This window comes from Mobula hypostoma, chromosome 23 (genome assembly GCF_963921235.1).
Source record: "Mobula hypostoma chromosome 23, sMobHyp1.1, whole genome shotgun sequence".
In the NCBI taxonomy this organism is placed as follows: Eukaryota; Metazoa; Chordata; class Chondrichthyes; order Myliobatiformes; family Myliobatidae; genus Mobula; species Mobula hypostoma.
Genome location: NC_086119.1, coordinates 2,947,840 through 2,963,123, shown reverse-complemented (window position 1 = coordinate 2,963,123; position 15,284 = coordinate 2,947,840). Strand labels below are relative to the sequence as shown.

The following is a 15,284-nucleotide window of genomic DNA, read 5'->3' as shown; positions in this document are numbered from 1 at the left end:
GTACTGAAACTGGAGAGGGTTCAAAGGAGGTTCACAAAAATGATTCCAGGGTTGAATGGTTTGTCTTATGAAGAGCGTCTGATGGCTCTGGGCATGTATTCACTGGAATTCAAAAGAATAAGGGGTGACCTCATTGAAACCTGCTGAATGGTGAAAGGTCTTGCTAGAGTGGATGTGGAGAGGATGTTTCCTGTGATGGGAGAGTCTAATATCAGAGGACACAGCTTCAGAAAAGAGAGGCATCCTTTTAGAACGGAGATGAGGAGGAATTTCTTTAGCCGGAGAGTGGTGAATCCGTGGAATTCTTTGTCACAGGCAGCTGCGGAGGCCAAGTCTTTATGTATATTAAGGCAGAGGCTGATAGATTCTTGCTTAGTCAGGGCATGAAGGGATACGGGGGGGAAGGCATGAGATTGGGGCTGAGAGGAAAATTGGATCAGCCATGATGAAATGGTGGAGCAGACTCGATGGGCCAAATGGCCTAATTCTGCTACTTTATCCACCTTTCTGCTCTTTAAGAGACCAACACAACTTCCTCCTTTACCTCAAAATGTCCCAACGTATCAATATTCTCAGCACTGATCTCCCTATCCTCCACTTCCTTCTCCTTGGTAAATTCTGATGTAAAGTATCGTTAAGAAGCTCACCCACATACTCCACATTCAAACAAATGTTTCCACCCTCTCCCTGATCCTATGTGTAGAATGCCTTGGGATTCTTTTTAATCCTACTTGCCAAAAACTTTTCATGGCCCCTGCTTGCTTTCCTAATTCCCTCGAGTTCTATCCTAGCTCCTTCGTAATCCTTCAGGCTTTAGTTTGATTCTATCTAACTAAGCTTTACGTACTTTTACATTTCCTTCACCTTCCTCTTACCTTGCCATCCTTGTTCTTCCTCCTTACAGGAACATATCTGTGCAAAAGGTCTTTAAACACCCTCCACATGTTGCATGTGGACTTGTCCGGAAACAACTGTTCCCAATTAACTCTCCCTAGTTCCTGTCTAATGTTCTTGTAATTTTCTCTGCTCCACTTTAATACTCTCCCACAAGGTCGATACTTATCTGTAGCTATTTTAAACCTTAAGAAGTTGTGGCCGCTGTTCCCTAACTGCTTTCCCACTGAAAGGCTGGTCTCCTGGCCAGGTTCATTACCCAACATCAAGTCCAGTGCAGCCCCTCGCCTTGTTGGACTATCAACATATTGATTTTTGGTGCCCTCTGGGATGCACATGACAAATTCTGCCCCTCTGAACCTCTTGCACTCAGAAGGTCCCAGTTCATATTAGGGAAGTTCAAGTCCCCATGACAACAACTCTACTGTTCTTACACTTTCAATCTGCCTGAATATCTGTTCCTCAGTGTCCTGCAGTACAATCCCGTCAGAGTGATTGCACCCTTCCTACTTTTGAGTTCTGCCCATACAGACTCGGTGGATGAGCCCTCCATTCTGTCCCCATTGAGTGCAGCTGTGATATTGTCCCTGATTAATCCTGCAACTCCCCACCTCTTTTTACCCCCATCTCTATCTTTTCTGAAACATCAAAACCCTCGGACATTAAGCACCCATTCCTGTCCCTCTCTCAACCAAGTCTCTGTAATAGCCACAGCATCATAATTTCATGTATTGATCCATGCTCTAAGTTCATCACCTTCACCCATAATACTCCTAGCATTAAAATACACACACTTCAAACTATCCATCCCATCATATCTATTACTTTGCTCCTGTCTGTTTTCACTGCCCTGGTATCTACCTTCCTCTGTATCCCTCCAACTTCCGACCTGGTGTTCTGGCTCCAATCCCCCTGCCAAACTAGTTCAAACACTCCTGGTTTAAGGGATTTCTGAGGGAGAACTTCTTCGCTCAGAGGGTGTTGGGAGTGTGGAACGAGCTGCCGGTGGAAGTGATGGATGCAGGTTCAGTTGTAACATTGAAGAGAAGTTTGGATAAATCCATCGATGATTGGGCTATGGTCCAGTTGTATGTAGATGAGACTAGGCTGGCATGAACAAGAGGGCTGAAGGGCCTGTTTCTGTGCGGCCATGTTCTATCACAAACAATCAGCTTGAGGTGGGAGCTTACCTTGAAGTTCAAAGTCCACGAGACTGGGATTCAGGCCGTCGACATCTGTGCTGGGATCTGATTCTGGGGGGATGTGCTCTGCACCCTTGTCTTTGGGTTGCTGTACGTGCAGGAGGCTGGTGACGTCTGAAATGTTGTGGAGAAGTGGACAGTGCACTGACGGCGATGGTTCGAGTACACAGTCAGCATAGGCTGCGCTCCGCCTGGGCTGTTGAAGCTGAGGTAGGCTGTGGCTTTCAGAGGGGTGTGCACCGGCGTTGACCTGAGCTCTGTCTGTGCGGTGTGGGGGAAGCCGAGCTGGGGGTAGCAGGCACTGAGGTTCAACGTGGCCCGGACCAGAACGGCACGTGTCCCGGCCTGGCAGCAGGGTCTCAAGGTGGGCAGAAGCTGGCACTGATACTGGAGGCCTGGTTTTATCACTTTTTTCTCCAATCAGTTTGTCCAGTTGATCTGTTGAGACAGTTCAATTGCATGGAATTATTACATGCAGGGAACTGTTGATTCATCTACCCCAGAAGCTGTGGAGACCCTGTTACTGAACTGATTCAAAGATTCAACAAGGTAGTGATTGGACAAGCAAGAAGGTTCTGGTAAAGATCTGTCCTAATCATATTTACTGACAGAACAGGTTTGAGGGGCCAGATGGCCTCTCCTGCTCCTATGTTTTTATGGAGTGGTGTATGGACACTGGAGGAGTGTAGTTAGGGTTTACGACGATGACACCAGCAGTGTGCGAGTCCCCACACCAGCACAGTCATCAAACAAAAGCACTTTAGGAGTCTTGAGGGCGTTGATGGAGGAGAGATTCACATGGTGGGGAAACAGAATACCTTCTTTACCGCTGGGGCAGAGCAGTGGGGGGGGGGGGGGAGAGCACGGGACCGGGGAGGGGGAGATCAAGGCCTGGGGGAAGGAAGAGTGTGTGGCCCAGGAGGCGGGAGAGTGCAGCTGGGAGGGGACAGGGGCAAATTAAGGACAGGCTGCACTGGGTCACTGATAGACAGAGGAAGAGGTTGCCCTGCCCAAGCCCTGAATTAAGCTCCTGAACACAGTCGCAACACACTGTTAGAGGAGGGGAAGATTCTCGATTTATGCCCATCGACTTCCAGGAATCTCTCAAGGTGAAGAAGGAACTCACAGGGATGGTAGAGTAAAGGTTATTAAAACCCTTCCGAGTGCCAGTGACTGAGGTTCAATTCCCACTACTGTCCCCAAGGAGTTTGTATGCTCCCCGATGAACATGTGTGTTTTCTCCGGGTGCCCCGGTTTCCTCCCACGGTCCAAAGACGTAGGGTTAGGATTGGTGAGTTGTGGGCTCGCTCTGTTGGGACCAGAAGCACAGCGACACTTGCCGGCTGTCCCCAGATCTCCGACTGTGTTGGCTGCTTCTCACTGTACGTCTGGATGCTTCAAAGAAAAGATTTGTACATTGAAACACTGATGTACGTCTTTCGATGCATATGTGAGAAATACAGTGAGTCTTTTTCACAGAACACAACACGGACATTCAGTGGGCAATGAGGGGAATCTCCTGCTCGACACGTCTCTGCATCCTGCATTATCTTCGGGCTGCAGAGCACAGGGGGAGGCAGCTCCTTCCCGCCAGGGCAGTGCCTGAGCTCAGGGACACTGCAGAAGCCGGGCGTGGGGATCTGCCGCCCTCCCGCTCACCTGGCTTGGCCATGCTCTTCCTGATGGCAGCAGGATCCTTCCGCCTCCATTTCTGAAGCTCCTCCTGCATCTTGTGCATCTTGCTGGGGTTGAGGGCCCACAAACAGCCCTTCCGAGAATTGCCTCCAAACTTGTTCTCCACCTTCTCAAAGCACTTGTTGAGCGAGAGATTGTGTCTCACCGAGTTCTTCCAGCCATCTGGCGCCGTCTGCAACAAAGAGGGTCACGAGGCGGGGATGCTTCAGTCCGTCAAGCTTCACCCCGCACCATCCCACCCGTCCCGGGCATCTCCACAGTGTGCCACACCCTCAGAAAACAGCACGCAGAGTGTAAACCTGCCCAGGGTGAGCCTTGTGTCTTCAGTTACCATTGAGGATGTGCCAAGGTTAGTGATTGGGTTTGGTGATTGGGGGGGGGGGGGTAGTCAGTGACAGGCCTGTGGGGAGGGGTTTGGTGATGGGACAGTTGATGGTCTGTGGGGAGGGGTTTGGCGATGATACAGTTGATGGTCTGTGGGGAGGGGTTTGGTGATGGGGGGTCAGAGATGGGACAGTTGATGGTCTGTGATGAGGGTTTGGTGATGAGACAGTTGATGGTCTGTGGGGAGGGGTTTGGTGATAGGGGGTCAGAGATGGGACAGTTGATGGGCTATTGTGACTAGGTTCCACTATGAGTGTGGATTAAACAGTAATCTTCCTTTAAATTAATTTGCCAGGATCTTGGAGCCTCTGGCCTCTGTTACCCTTCCATAACTGTGCATGAGATGGTGGGAGTGAGCACCCTTGCAGAACTGTTGGAATCCTGGTGATGCTGGGAGTGAGTGGCCTTGTGGACCTGTTGGAGTCCTGGTGATGTTGGGGTGGGAGGCCAAGTGATGGGGGAATCCAGTGATCTGTTTCCAAGGCTGGGTGGTGAGTGACTTGGAGGGGCAGTCACAGATTGAAGCAGCTCAGAAAGTGAGCCTTCAGCCCATCGTGCCCGAGTCATTGACTGATGGAGTGAAGAACGTTGTGGGGAGGAGCCTGACAATCACACGTTGAAGTGTTTAGCAGTGAAAAACTCTTCGCATGGCAAAGGAGTGTAAAACTACATGGCCTAGAGAGGACTAGAATATAAAAGTAAGGACATAATGATGAGGCTTCATAAGGCACTGGTGAGACCCTACTTCTTTGCGAGCAGTTTTAGGCTCTTTATCTAAGAAATGATGTGCTGACATTGGAGAAGGTTCATGGGTGGTACACGAAAATGATTCCAGGATTGAATGGCTTGTCATACAGAGTGTTTGATGACTCTGGACCTGTACTCACTGGAACTCTGAAGAAAGGGGGGTGATCTCATTGAAACCTATGGAATGGTGAAAAGTTCTTGATAGAGTGGATGTGGAGAGGATGTTTCCTAGGGTGGAAGAGTCTACGCCCAGAGGACACAGCCTGAGGGATGTCCTTTTAGAATGGAAATGAGGAGGAAATTCTTTAGCCAGAGAATGGTGAATCTGTAGAATTCAATGCCACATACAGCTGTGGAGACCAAGTCATTGATTATATGTAACACAGAAGTTGAGGGCTTCTTGATCAGTCAGGGCATGAAGGCTTATGGAGAGAAGGCAGGAGATTGGGGCTGAGTGGGATCTGGGATCAGCCATGATGAAATGGTGGCGCAGACTCATTCTGCTCCTGTATCTAATGGGTTGTAGATTTGTGCAGCTTGGTAGAGTAGCGTTTAGCATATTGCTGTACAGTTCCAGTGGCCGAGGTTCAATTGCACCCGCTGTCTGTAAGGAGTTTGTTTGCTCCCCCTGTGACCATGTCGTTTCCTCTGGTTTCCCCTCACGTTGCAAAGATGAGCAGGTTTGGGTTAGTTCGCTGTTGGTGCTGGAAGCTTGGTGACATTGCAGGCTGCCTAGCACAATACTCACTGATTTAATCTGACACACACGACACATTTCACAGCTTGCTTCAGAGTACCTGTGACGAATAAAGGTCATCTTAAACTCGTTCTAACTAGGATTAAGGTTCACCTACCTTGAAGTAAGGAAAGTGCTCTGTCATGAAGTTGTAGATCTCACTGACGGGCAGGCTCCCTGTTTTGCTGTTCTTCAGGGCCATGAAGATCAGAATGCTTGGGAGAGAGGCAAGGAGGACCTGAAGGAATGTGTGTTATCTACACAGGACACACGCGCGATGTGTGTTATCTACACAGGACACGCGCGCGATGTGTGTTATCTTCACAGGACACGTGCGCGACGTGTGTTATCTACACAGGACACGCACACAACGTGTGTTATCTACACAGGACACACGCGATGTGTGTTATCTACACAGGACACACACGCGATGTGTGTTATCTACACAGGACACACCCGCGATGTGTGTTATCTACACAGGACACACGTGATGTATGTTATCTACACAGGACACACACATGTGATGTGTGTTACCTACACAGGACACACACGTGTCTTGGTTCTTGGGTTCTCTCATCTCCGTTTTTGACCCGCAGAACAATTGAGGTTATTGTTGGAACAGTCCTGTGATGGACCTGACATAAAGACTGATGAGTCCTCTTCATGAATCCCACCCACTCTGATCTCCTCACCATAGACAATAAGATTCTGCAGACCATCAACTCAACTGTTCATTCCCCTCCGTAGATGCTGCCCGACCTGCTGAGTTCCCTTAGCATTTTATATGTGGAAGAAGGTACAGGAGCTCAGGATCCACACCACCAGATTCAGGAACAGTTATTACCCCTCAACCATCAGACTCCTGAACCAATTTCACTCATCCAATCACTGACCTCTTCCCACAACCTATAGACTCATTTTCAAACTCTCTTCATCTCATGTTTTTGATATTTATTGTTAATTTATTATTTGTTTCTATTGTATTTGGACAGTTTGTTATCTTTTGCACATTCATTGCTAGCCCGTCCTGTTGGGTGCTGTCTTTCAATGATTCTATTGTGTTTCTTGGATTTACTGAGTATGCCCGCAAGAAAACAAATCTCGGGTTAGTACATGGTAACATATATGTACTTTGATAATAAGCTGACTTTGAATTTTGAATTGTGAGATCTCCAGCATCTGCAGAATCTCTTGTGTTTACAAATATCTCTGCCAGGGCCGCAGTAACCAGCCCCTCCTTTCTGGCAGTGTCTGGGATACTGCTGTCGCAGTGTTACAGCCACTGAGCCTCAGTCCAAGCTGCCACCTCAGGTCCATCTGGTCCAAAGTTCTCCTGCTGCTCTCCCGTCTTCAGCCTTCCAGGTAATTTGAACAAGTTCATCCGAAGCTCTCCCTGCATCGTAGCTGACACCAGTGCAACCCATCGGGCTGTCTGTGATCCCACAAAGGAGGAACTCTCACTGCCCTTACCCAGCTCCCCGATGTCTGACACCGGATCCACCTCATCTGATTTACTATCAACACCCTACTGAAATGGCCCAACATCGTGCAGTTTGGGGACCTTGCCCTGCTAATGACGCCATGTGCCTGGAAGTGTCAAAGTGACACGTCACCAAAGACTATCAGATTTCTACAGATGTACGGAAGAGAGCATTCCGACTAGTTGTGTCACCGTCTGCTATGGAGTTCCCAATGCGCAGGATTGGGAAAAGCCACAGTCATCCATCGTGGGCACGAGCCTCCCCACCATCGAGGACATCTCCAAAAGGTGACACCTCAAGAAGGTGGCGTCCATCGTTACGAACCCTGACCGTCCGGGACACGACCTCGTCTCATTGCTACCGTACACACTCAATGTTTCAGAGACAGTTTTTTCCCCTCTACCATCGGATTTCTGAATGGCCCAGGAACCCATGGACACCATTTTGCTATTTTACTCTACTTATTTTTATATATTTCCTATAGTACTTTGTAGTAATTTTATGCCTGGCACCGTCCTGCTGCCACAGAACAACAAATTTCATGGTGTAAGTCCATGATAGTACACCTGGTTCTCATCCTCGCCCCCGATTCTCTGATCTACGTTGGCACCTGACACAGCGATGCTTTGGTATCTCATTACTCAGATTCTTCTCGAGCCGCACTGATCCTTTCTTTGGAATCCCTTTGGCAGCAGAACCTCATCTATGAGCAAATGACCAAAGGCTTGAGCACAGTTACAGAGTTTACAAGGGTTCTTAAACCTGGCCCTTCGCCCTGTCTCAGAAATGTTGCTGTGGCCTGTGAACTGGTGATTTAACTGCTGGTTCCTTTCCATTCCTTACACGGGCGCTAGTTCTACTGAACGCCGTTCCACATCATCCCCGGACCAGACCAGTCATCCCACATCGTCCCTGGACCAGACCAGTCATTCCTGGACCAGACTAGACCAGTCATCCCACAGCATCCCTAGACCAGACCAGTTGTCCACATCGTTCCTGGATCAGACCAGTCATCTGTGGACCAGACCAGTCATTCCTGGACCAGACCAGTCGTCCCACATTGTCCCTGGACTAGACCAGACCAGTTGTCCCACATCGTCCCTGGACCAGACAAGTTGTCCCTGGACCAGACCAGTCATCTCTGGACCAGACAAGTCATCTGTGGACCAGACGAGTCGTCCCTGGACCAGACCAGTCGTCTCACATTGTCCCTGGACCAGATCAGTCATTCCTGGACCAGACCCGTCAGCCCTCATCGTTCCTGGATCAGACCAGACCAGACCAGTTGTCCCATGTTACCGTGCTATCAGTTGAGAATCAACCTCAGTTGTTGCACACAACATTGTGTGGACAGTGACGGCTGATCACTGGTGCTAACTTTACCTGTAAGAGTAAATGGGCTTCGGGTACAGCAGATGGTGCGGGTCCTGGTTAATGTGAGGTGCAATCCTCTGGTAGGGGTAGGCAACAGATGATGTGATGCGCCCAGCGTAACCAGCATACTGGGAAACAAAGATACAGACAGCCGTTAGAGATGGACTCGATGAAAAGCCAGAGGCCAGTGTGGATCAGCATAGACCGGTAAGTCTCTGGAAGAAAAATGTCAACATCCTGACTTAGAAACCTGGAGTTGTCATCAATAACTTTGTAAACCTCACACTCAATATTCCGACAATCTGCTGAGCAGCCTCTTGTTTGCAATGTATTTGTGGTCATTTTTATGTCCTGCATTTCATGTTCTATGTCAGTGATAAAAAGCCTGACTCTCTCATCCCCTCTGCTGCCTGTGGCCAAAGTCACACCATGCCCCTCCGCCCCCTTAGGTGTCCTGACTCCCAGGAAAGAAAAACCAACACATTTACAGCTTTCATTCTTCTTTTCAAATCCCTCTTACCCGCCTCCCGTTTCTGTAAACTCCCCTGATTAGATTAGCTTTATGTATCACATGTACATAAAAGCACACCGTGAAATGTATCATTTGCATCTACGACCAACACAATCCGAGATGAATTGGGGGCAGTCTGATAATGTCGCCATGTTTCTGGTGACAACAAAACTCACCAATGGTAACTCGTATGTCTTTGGGGTGTGGGAATAAACAGGAGCACCCAGAGGAAACTCACCCAGTCACAAGGAGAATGTGCAAACTCTTTACAAACAGAGGTGGCAATTCAACCCCAGTCACGATCGCTGGACCAGCTGCCACCCTGCCACCCTGCCACCCAAGGTCCCTGTCCTCCTGCTTCCCGCTTCCTGATTGATCCAGATCTGGCATTCTGTCAGTTACCAGGGCTCAAGGTGCCATTGAACCACCCTTAAGGTCATGAACTCTGACCTTGGACTCAGTCATGAACCCTGACGTTTCTCTATGTACTTTAGTCAAATCTACAATGATAACAATCCCCAGGAAGGCAAGTTATATCTGCTACTATACAGCTAGATTCCAGACGGGTAGTTGGTCTAATGCGGCGGGTGTTGGGTGTCTGGGTAACAGCGTTCCATCTGTAACACAGCTCACAGCACGCTCAGGCTCCGGCCCCAGGCCAATACCCATGAGGAAGCAGGAGATAAATCACGTAGCTGCCTTGGCTCAGCAGACTGGGCTGGGGGCCAGAGTCAAGTCCCCTAGTCTGGCCCTTTGATGCCCCCACTAGTCAAGAACTTATCAACCTCTGCTTTAAATATACCCAATGACAGCCTCTCAATTCCCTTTGCAACTCTGATTTTTGAATTTTCTCCCTGTTTTAGAAAATAGTCTTTGCTTTTGTTCCTTCTACCAAAGTGGATGGCCATTCACTCCCGACAGTGTATTCTATCCGCCACTACCTTGCCGTTCTCCTGGCCTGTCCAAGTCGTTCTGTGGGCTGCCTGCCTCTGCAACACTGCCTGGCCCTTCACTTATCTTTGTGTAGTCTGCAAACTTGGCTACAAAGCCATCAATCCCATCATCCGGAATATTACTCTGCGAATAAACAGGTCGGGATCCAATGAGACAGAACCGGATGGGCCAAGGCGGAGGCACGAGGGACTCACAGCTGGATCCTGGGGAAGGGGAGACAGGCAGAGGAGAGTTTTCTCAAAAGGCAGGGGACAAAGGTTACTTCGTCCCTTGGCACATCCAGCCATAAGGACGGGTGAGGTTGCTGCAGAGTTCGGAGTGCACAAATCACAGGCATTGCCCGGTTCCTGATCGATCTCCGGCAGAGATCTTTAGACTGACATCAGTCCCTCCCCTCCGTGAAATGTCTGAGCATTCAGCTGCTGTATGAGCAGGGAGAGTTGATTACTATGAGCAGAAAATTGGCTGGCTGGCAGGAGGTAAAGAGTGGGAATAAAGGGAGCCTTTTCTGGTTGGCTGCCGGTGACTAGTTGGGTTCCACAGAGGTTGGTGTTCGGACTGATTCTTTTTACATTATATGTCAATGGTTTGGATGAATGAATTGATGGTGTTTTGGCCAAGTTTGTAGACAGTACAAGGGGCAGGTAGTGTTGAGGTAGCAGGGAGGTTGCAGAAAGACTTGGACAGATTAGGAGAATGGGCAAAGAGGTGGCAGATGGAATACAGTGGCAGGTGAATGGCCATGCACTTTGGTAGAAGGAATAAAGGCGTAGAGTAGAAAATTGAGAAATCGGGGATGCAGACGGACTTCAAGAAACACACATCAAAGTTGCTGGTGAACGCAGCAGGCCAGGCAGCATCTCTAGGAAGAGGTACAGTCGACGTTTCAGGCTGAGACCCTTCATCAGGACTAATGAAGGGTCTCGGCCTGAAACGTCGACTGTACCTCTTCCTAGAGATGCTGTCTGGCCTGCTGCGTTCACCAGCAACTTTGATGTGTGTTGCTTGAATTTCCAGCATCTGCAGAATTCCTGTTGTGTGCAGAGGGACTTGAGAGTTCTGGTGCAGGATTCCCCAAAGGTTACCTGGGACGATGATTCAATGGCGAGGAAGGCAAATGCAAAGTCAGATTTAATCTTGAGAGGACTAGAATATTAAAACCAGTGTGTAATGATGTGGCTTTGTATACGGCAGTGGTCAGATCGCATGGGGTATTGAGAGCAGGATTGGGTATGAGGAGCATTTACTAGCTTTAGGCTTGTACTCGCTGGAGTTTAGAAGAATATAGGGTAACCTCTTTGAAACCTATCGAATGTTGAAAGGCCTCAACAGAGTGGATGTGGAGAGGATTTTTCTGACGATGGGAGAGTCTAAGACCAGAGGACACAGCTTCAGAATAGAGGGACAACCCTTTAGAACAGAGGTGAGGAGGAATTTCTTTAGAGAGAGTGGTGAATCTGTGGAATTCATTGCCACAGACAGCTGTGGAGGCCAAATCATTGGGATTATTTAAAGCAGAGGTTGATGGGTTCTTGAATAGTCAGGGCATCAAAGGTTATGGGGAGAAGGCAGGAAAATGGGGTTGAGAGGGAAAATAAATCAGTCATGATGAAATGGTGGAGGAGGCTCGATAGGACAATTAATCTATTTCTGTTCCTATGTTTTATGGTCTAATAGATGAGTCCCTTTGGAGCTGGACTCGTTCTGGATGCTGACATCTCCCGAACTGTTCATTTCTAACCCTGACTGTGCAGCAGAGAATTGACCACAAATGGTTGAATTTGATGTGAATCTTCTGAAGAAGGTGTGACTGTTGGTCATGATGGAGCCACAGACAAGGCTGCTGCTTTCTGCTGGCCATTTCCCAGTGACATCAGCCATGTTAGTGATGGACTTACCTGCTGCCGCAAAGTGGGAGGAGGACAGTAGTCACGTTGTGCTGGAGAATGGTAGTGCAGTAGCTCAGGGTGACCCATTTGCTCAAGGCCATGAGTAGCCAAGGGCTCAGCCTCGTACCCAGATTTCGGAACCTGGCAAAGAAGCAGAATCCGTGACTGTGCTCAGTTCTGGGCGCCTCAATACAGGAGGGATGTGGAAGGTTTAGAAAGAGAGCAGAGGGGATTTACCAGAATCAGTGACCGTGCTCAGTTCTGGGCACCTCGTTACAGGAGGGATGTGGAAGGTTTACAGAGGGTGCAGAGGAGATCTACCAGGATGCTGCCTGGTTTAGAGAGCATGTTGTATGAGGAAAGGTTGAAGATTGTAAGAGGCGTAGAGTGGACAGCCAGAAACCTTTTCCCCAGAGCAGAAATGGCTGATAAGAGGGGACATAACTTTAAGGTGATTGGAGGAAAGTAGAGGGGAGATGAAAGAGGTAGGATTTAAAAAAAACACAGAGACTGGTGAGTGTGTGGAACAATCCGTTAGGGGTGGTGGTAGATGCAGATACATTAGGGACATTTAAGAGATAGGTACATGGATGAAAGAAAAATTGTGGCCTGTGTGGGGGAGAAGGGTTAGATCCATCTTAAAGTAAAGTGAAAGGTCGGCATGTCATCAGGGGCCAATGGGCCTGGACTGTGCTCTGTGTTCCAGTGTAGAGGGTCGGAGTAAATGGGTGATTGTTGGCCTGCATGGACTTGATGGGCTGAAGGGCCTGTTTCCATGCTTTTCCTCTCCAGGACTCTGTGAGAACAGAAGGGGCAATTGTCTTGTGAGGACAGACTCTTTGATTTAGAAGAATGAAGTGTCTCAAAGAGCTTGATAGGTCGACGTGGAGCTAATGTTTTCTCTGGGGTGCGGGCTCACTGTTACAAGACAGAGATGAGGAGAAATATCCTCATCTAGGGGGGTGGATACTGGCACCGCCGAGAGGGGCTGAATGAGGGGCCTTCTCCTGCTTGGGCACAATGAAATCCATCTGGATTGGGGCTGGCCACTCCTTTTGGTGTTCGCTCAGTGGAAGAACAAGCCAGACCATGACCTCATTCTGTGCACCATTAATTTACAGGGCCTGCCACTCGAGGCCTTGGGCTATATATTTTTTGTAACTGTATATTTTTCTGTTATTGTAACTATGTGTGCTGTGTGCTGTTGGTAATGTGTTTTGCCCCTTGGCTCTGGAGGAATGTTGTTTCGGTTGCCTATATTCATGTGTGGTTGAATGATAATTGAACTTAAGCTTGAATTTGAGGCTCTGTGGAGACTCTTCTGAGGTTACAGCAGCAGAATTGTAATTTTCAAGCCCCTCTGTGTCGGCAGGAGGGATCTCCAGTTAAAATGAGAGGATATCCCAGTTACTGCTCAGAAACAGGCCGTTCAGCCCAGCTGCTCCCTACTGACCAAGATGCCCTGTCCAATTCAGACCCATCTGCTCAATAATGTTGCTGATCATTTGTAATAGCCTGTGTGCGCAAAAATCTTGCGCTGTGCAATTCTTTTGCCCAGTGACGACAAGATGTGCGCACTGAATTTTTAAGTGGAAGTAAACCTGAAGCTATTCTAATGATAACAAGCTACCAAGTCCAGTTTGCTGTTCATTGTTTGAAAGAAATAAAATAACTGTCAATAAGAACTTTGTTCTCCTCTGGGATTGATCGTTTTCTCTCTCGTTCATCTGCACTCCCACAGAGCATACAAAGCAGGCCTGTAGTGGGTAAAAGGATTTTCCTGCTAGAGCTTTTGCACAGTCTACATGTGATTTGCTTATGAAGTGACGCTTTAAAAAGTCAAGTTTTCAAACATCACTCCAGTTCTTCCCACTTGCAAATATTCTCCAGCAACTTTTGCATCGCGACAATACACACAGGTAACACCAGTTTCTGTATTGTACATAAATATTTCTCGTAGCTGCATCTTCCTGACCTCATGAGCTTTCAGTGTAGCCATTTCTACCGTTTCATTAAACCATTGCACTTTAAATGAACTAGCAGTTCTTTAGAGCTTCACGCCCTTTGCCAGTTCTAAAATCTGCAGACTAATCATCGCAAACTCCATGTTATCAACACCGTCTACATCAGAAACCAGAAAAGGAAATGTGATTGCGTATGAATGTGAAATATGCTTAGCACACCGACGAGGTCAAGGGTGACAACCTTTGGTGCAGTTTAAATTCCTTTGTGCACTAGTAGCAAAAGATGTGTGCACACTCACACACACCTTAGAGGGAACATTGCTGCCAATTACACTCTAAAGCAACTCACACAAAATACTGAAGGAACTCAGCAGGTCAGGCAGCATCAGGGAATAAACAGTCGAAGTTTCAGGCCGAAGCCCTTCAGGACTGGAAAGGAAGGGGGCAGAAGCCAAAATAAGGAGGTGGCAGGAGGGGTAGGAGTACAAGCCGACAGGTTATAGGGGAGGGGGAAAGTGGATAGTTGGAGAGGGTGGGGATGAAGCTGGGTAGGTGATGGGTGGAAAAGGTAATGGGCTGATGAAGAAGGAATCTGATAGGAGAGGAGAGTGGTGGACCATGGGAGCAAGGGTGGGGAGAGGCACCAGAAAGAGGTGATGGTCAGATGACGAGAAGAGAAGGGATGAGAGGGGAGCTGGAATGGGGAATGGAAAAAGAGAAGGAGGGAGGAGAAGTTACTGGAAGTTCGAGGAAATGTTGCTTATTCCATCAGGTTGGAGGCTACTCAGGTGAAATATGAGGTGTCACTCCTCCACCCTGAGAGCGGCTCCATCATTGCAGAGGAGGCCCTGGACATTTCCAATTCATCTGCTGTCCAACCATCTTTTAAAAGCCCCAACCAAGTCATTCCACATAGAAATTTTGAACGAGGTTGGAGGTGACATGGGATGCACGGCAACTCTGGCAAGACATTACTTTCTACAAAGCGAAACCCAATGCCAATGACAATGATGCTTCACTACCAGATGAACTCAACACCTTCTATGCCCACTTTGAAAGGAAGAACACAACTACAGCTGTGAAGATCCCTGCTGCACCTGATGACCCTGTGATCTCCATCTCAGAGGCCGATGTTAGACTGTCTTTAAAGAGAGTGAACCCTCACAAGACAAAAGGTCCCGATGGAGTACCTGGTAAGGCCCTGAAAACCTGTGCCAACCAACTGGCAGGAGTATTTAAGGACATTTTCAACCTCTTACTGCTACAGGTAGAAGTCTCCACTTGCTTCAAAACGGCAACAATTATACCAGTGTCTAAGAAGAATAATGTGATCTGCCTTAATGACTATCGCCCAGTAGCACTCACATCTACAGTGATGAAATGCTTTGAGAGGTTGATTATGACTAGACTGAACTCCTGCCTCAGCAAGGACCTGGACCCATTACAATTTGCC

General features: G+C 48.3%; 1 protein-coding gene across 1 annotated transcript; it reads right to left on the bottom strand.

The window, feature by feature from the left end:
• Positions 1-1,404: 1,404 nt before the first annotated feature.
• LOC134336982 (forkhead box protein N4-like) lies at positions 1,405-6,106 on the bottom strand. Its single transcript, XM_063031726.1, has 3 exons — positions 5,777-6,106; positions 3,699-3,963; positions 1,405-2,534 (listed from the first exon to the last, which is right to left on the bottom strand). Exons 1-3 carry the CDS (start codon positions 5,858-5,860, stop codon positions 2,053-2,055), a joined length of 831 nt encoding a protein of 276 aa, XP_062887796.1. The 5' UTR covers positions 5,861-6,106; the 3' UTR covers positions 1,405-2,052.
• Positions 6,107-15,284: the final 9,178 nt, after the last annotated feature.

What these genes read in the sequence shown, in the direction of transcription:
- LOC134336982 (XM_063031726.1), bottom strand. Translation starts at nt 5,860, where the DNA reads ATGGCCCTGAAGAACAGCAAAACAGGGAGCCTGCCCGTCAGTGAGATC. An exon ending in AGCACTTTCCTTACTTCAAG is followed by an intron (nt 3,964 to 5,776) that starts GTAGGTGAACCT and finishes TCTTTGTTGCAG; the next exon opens with ACGGCGCCAGATGGCTGGAA. An exon ending in TGCAGTGTCCCTGAGCTCAG is followed by an intron (nt 2,535 to 3,698) that starts GCACTGCCCTGG and finishes CTGTCTCAACAG; the next exon opens with ATCAACTGGACAAACTGATT.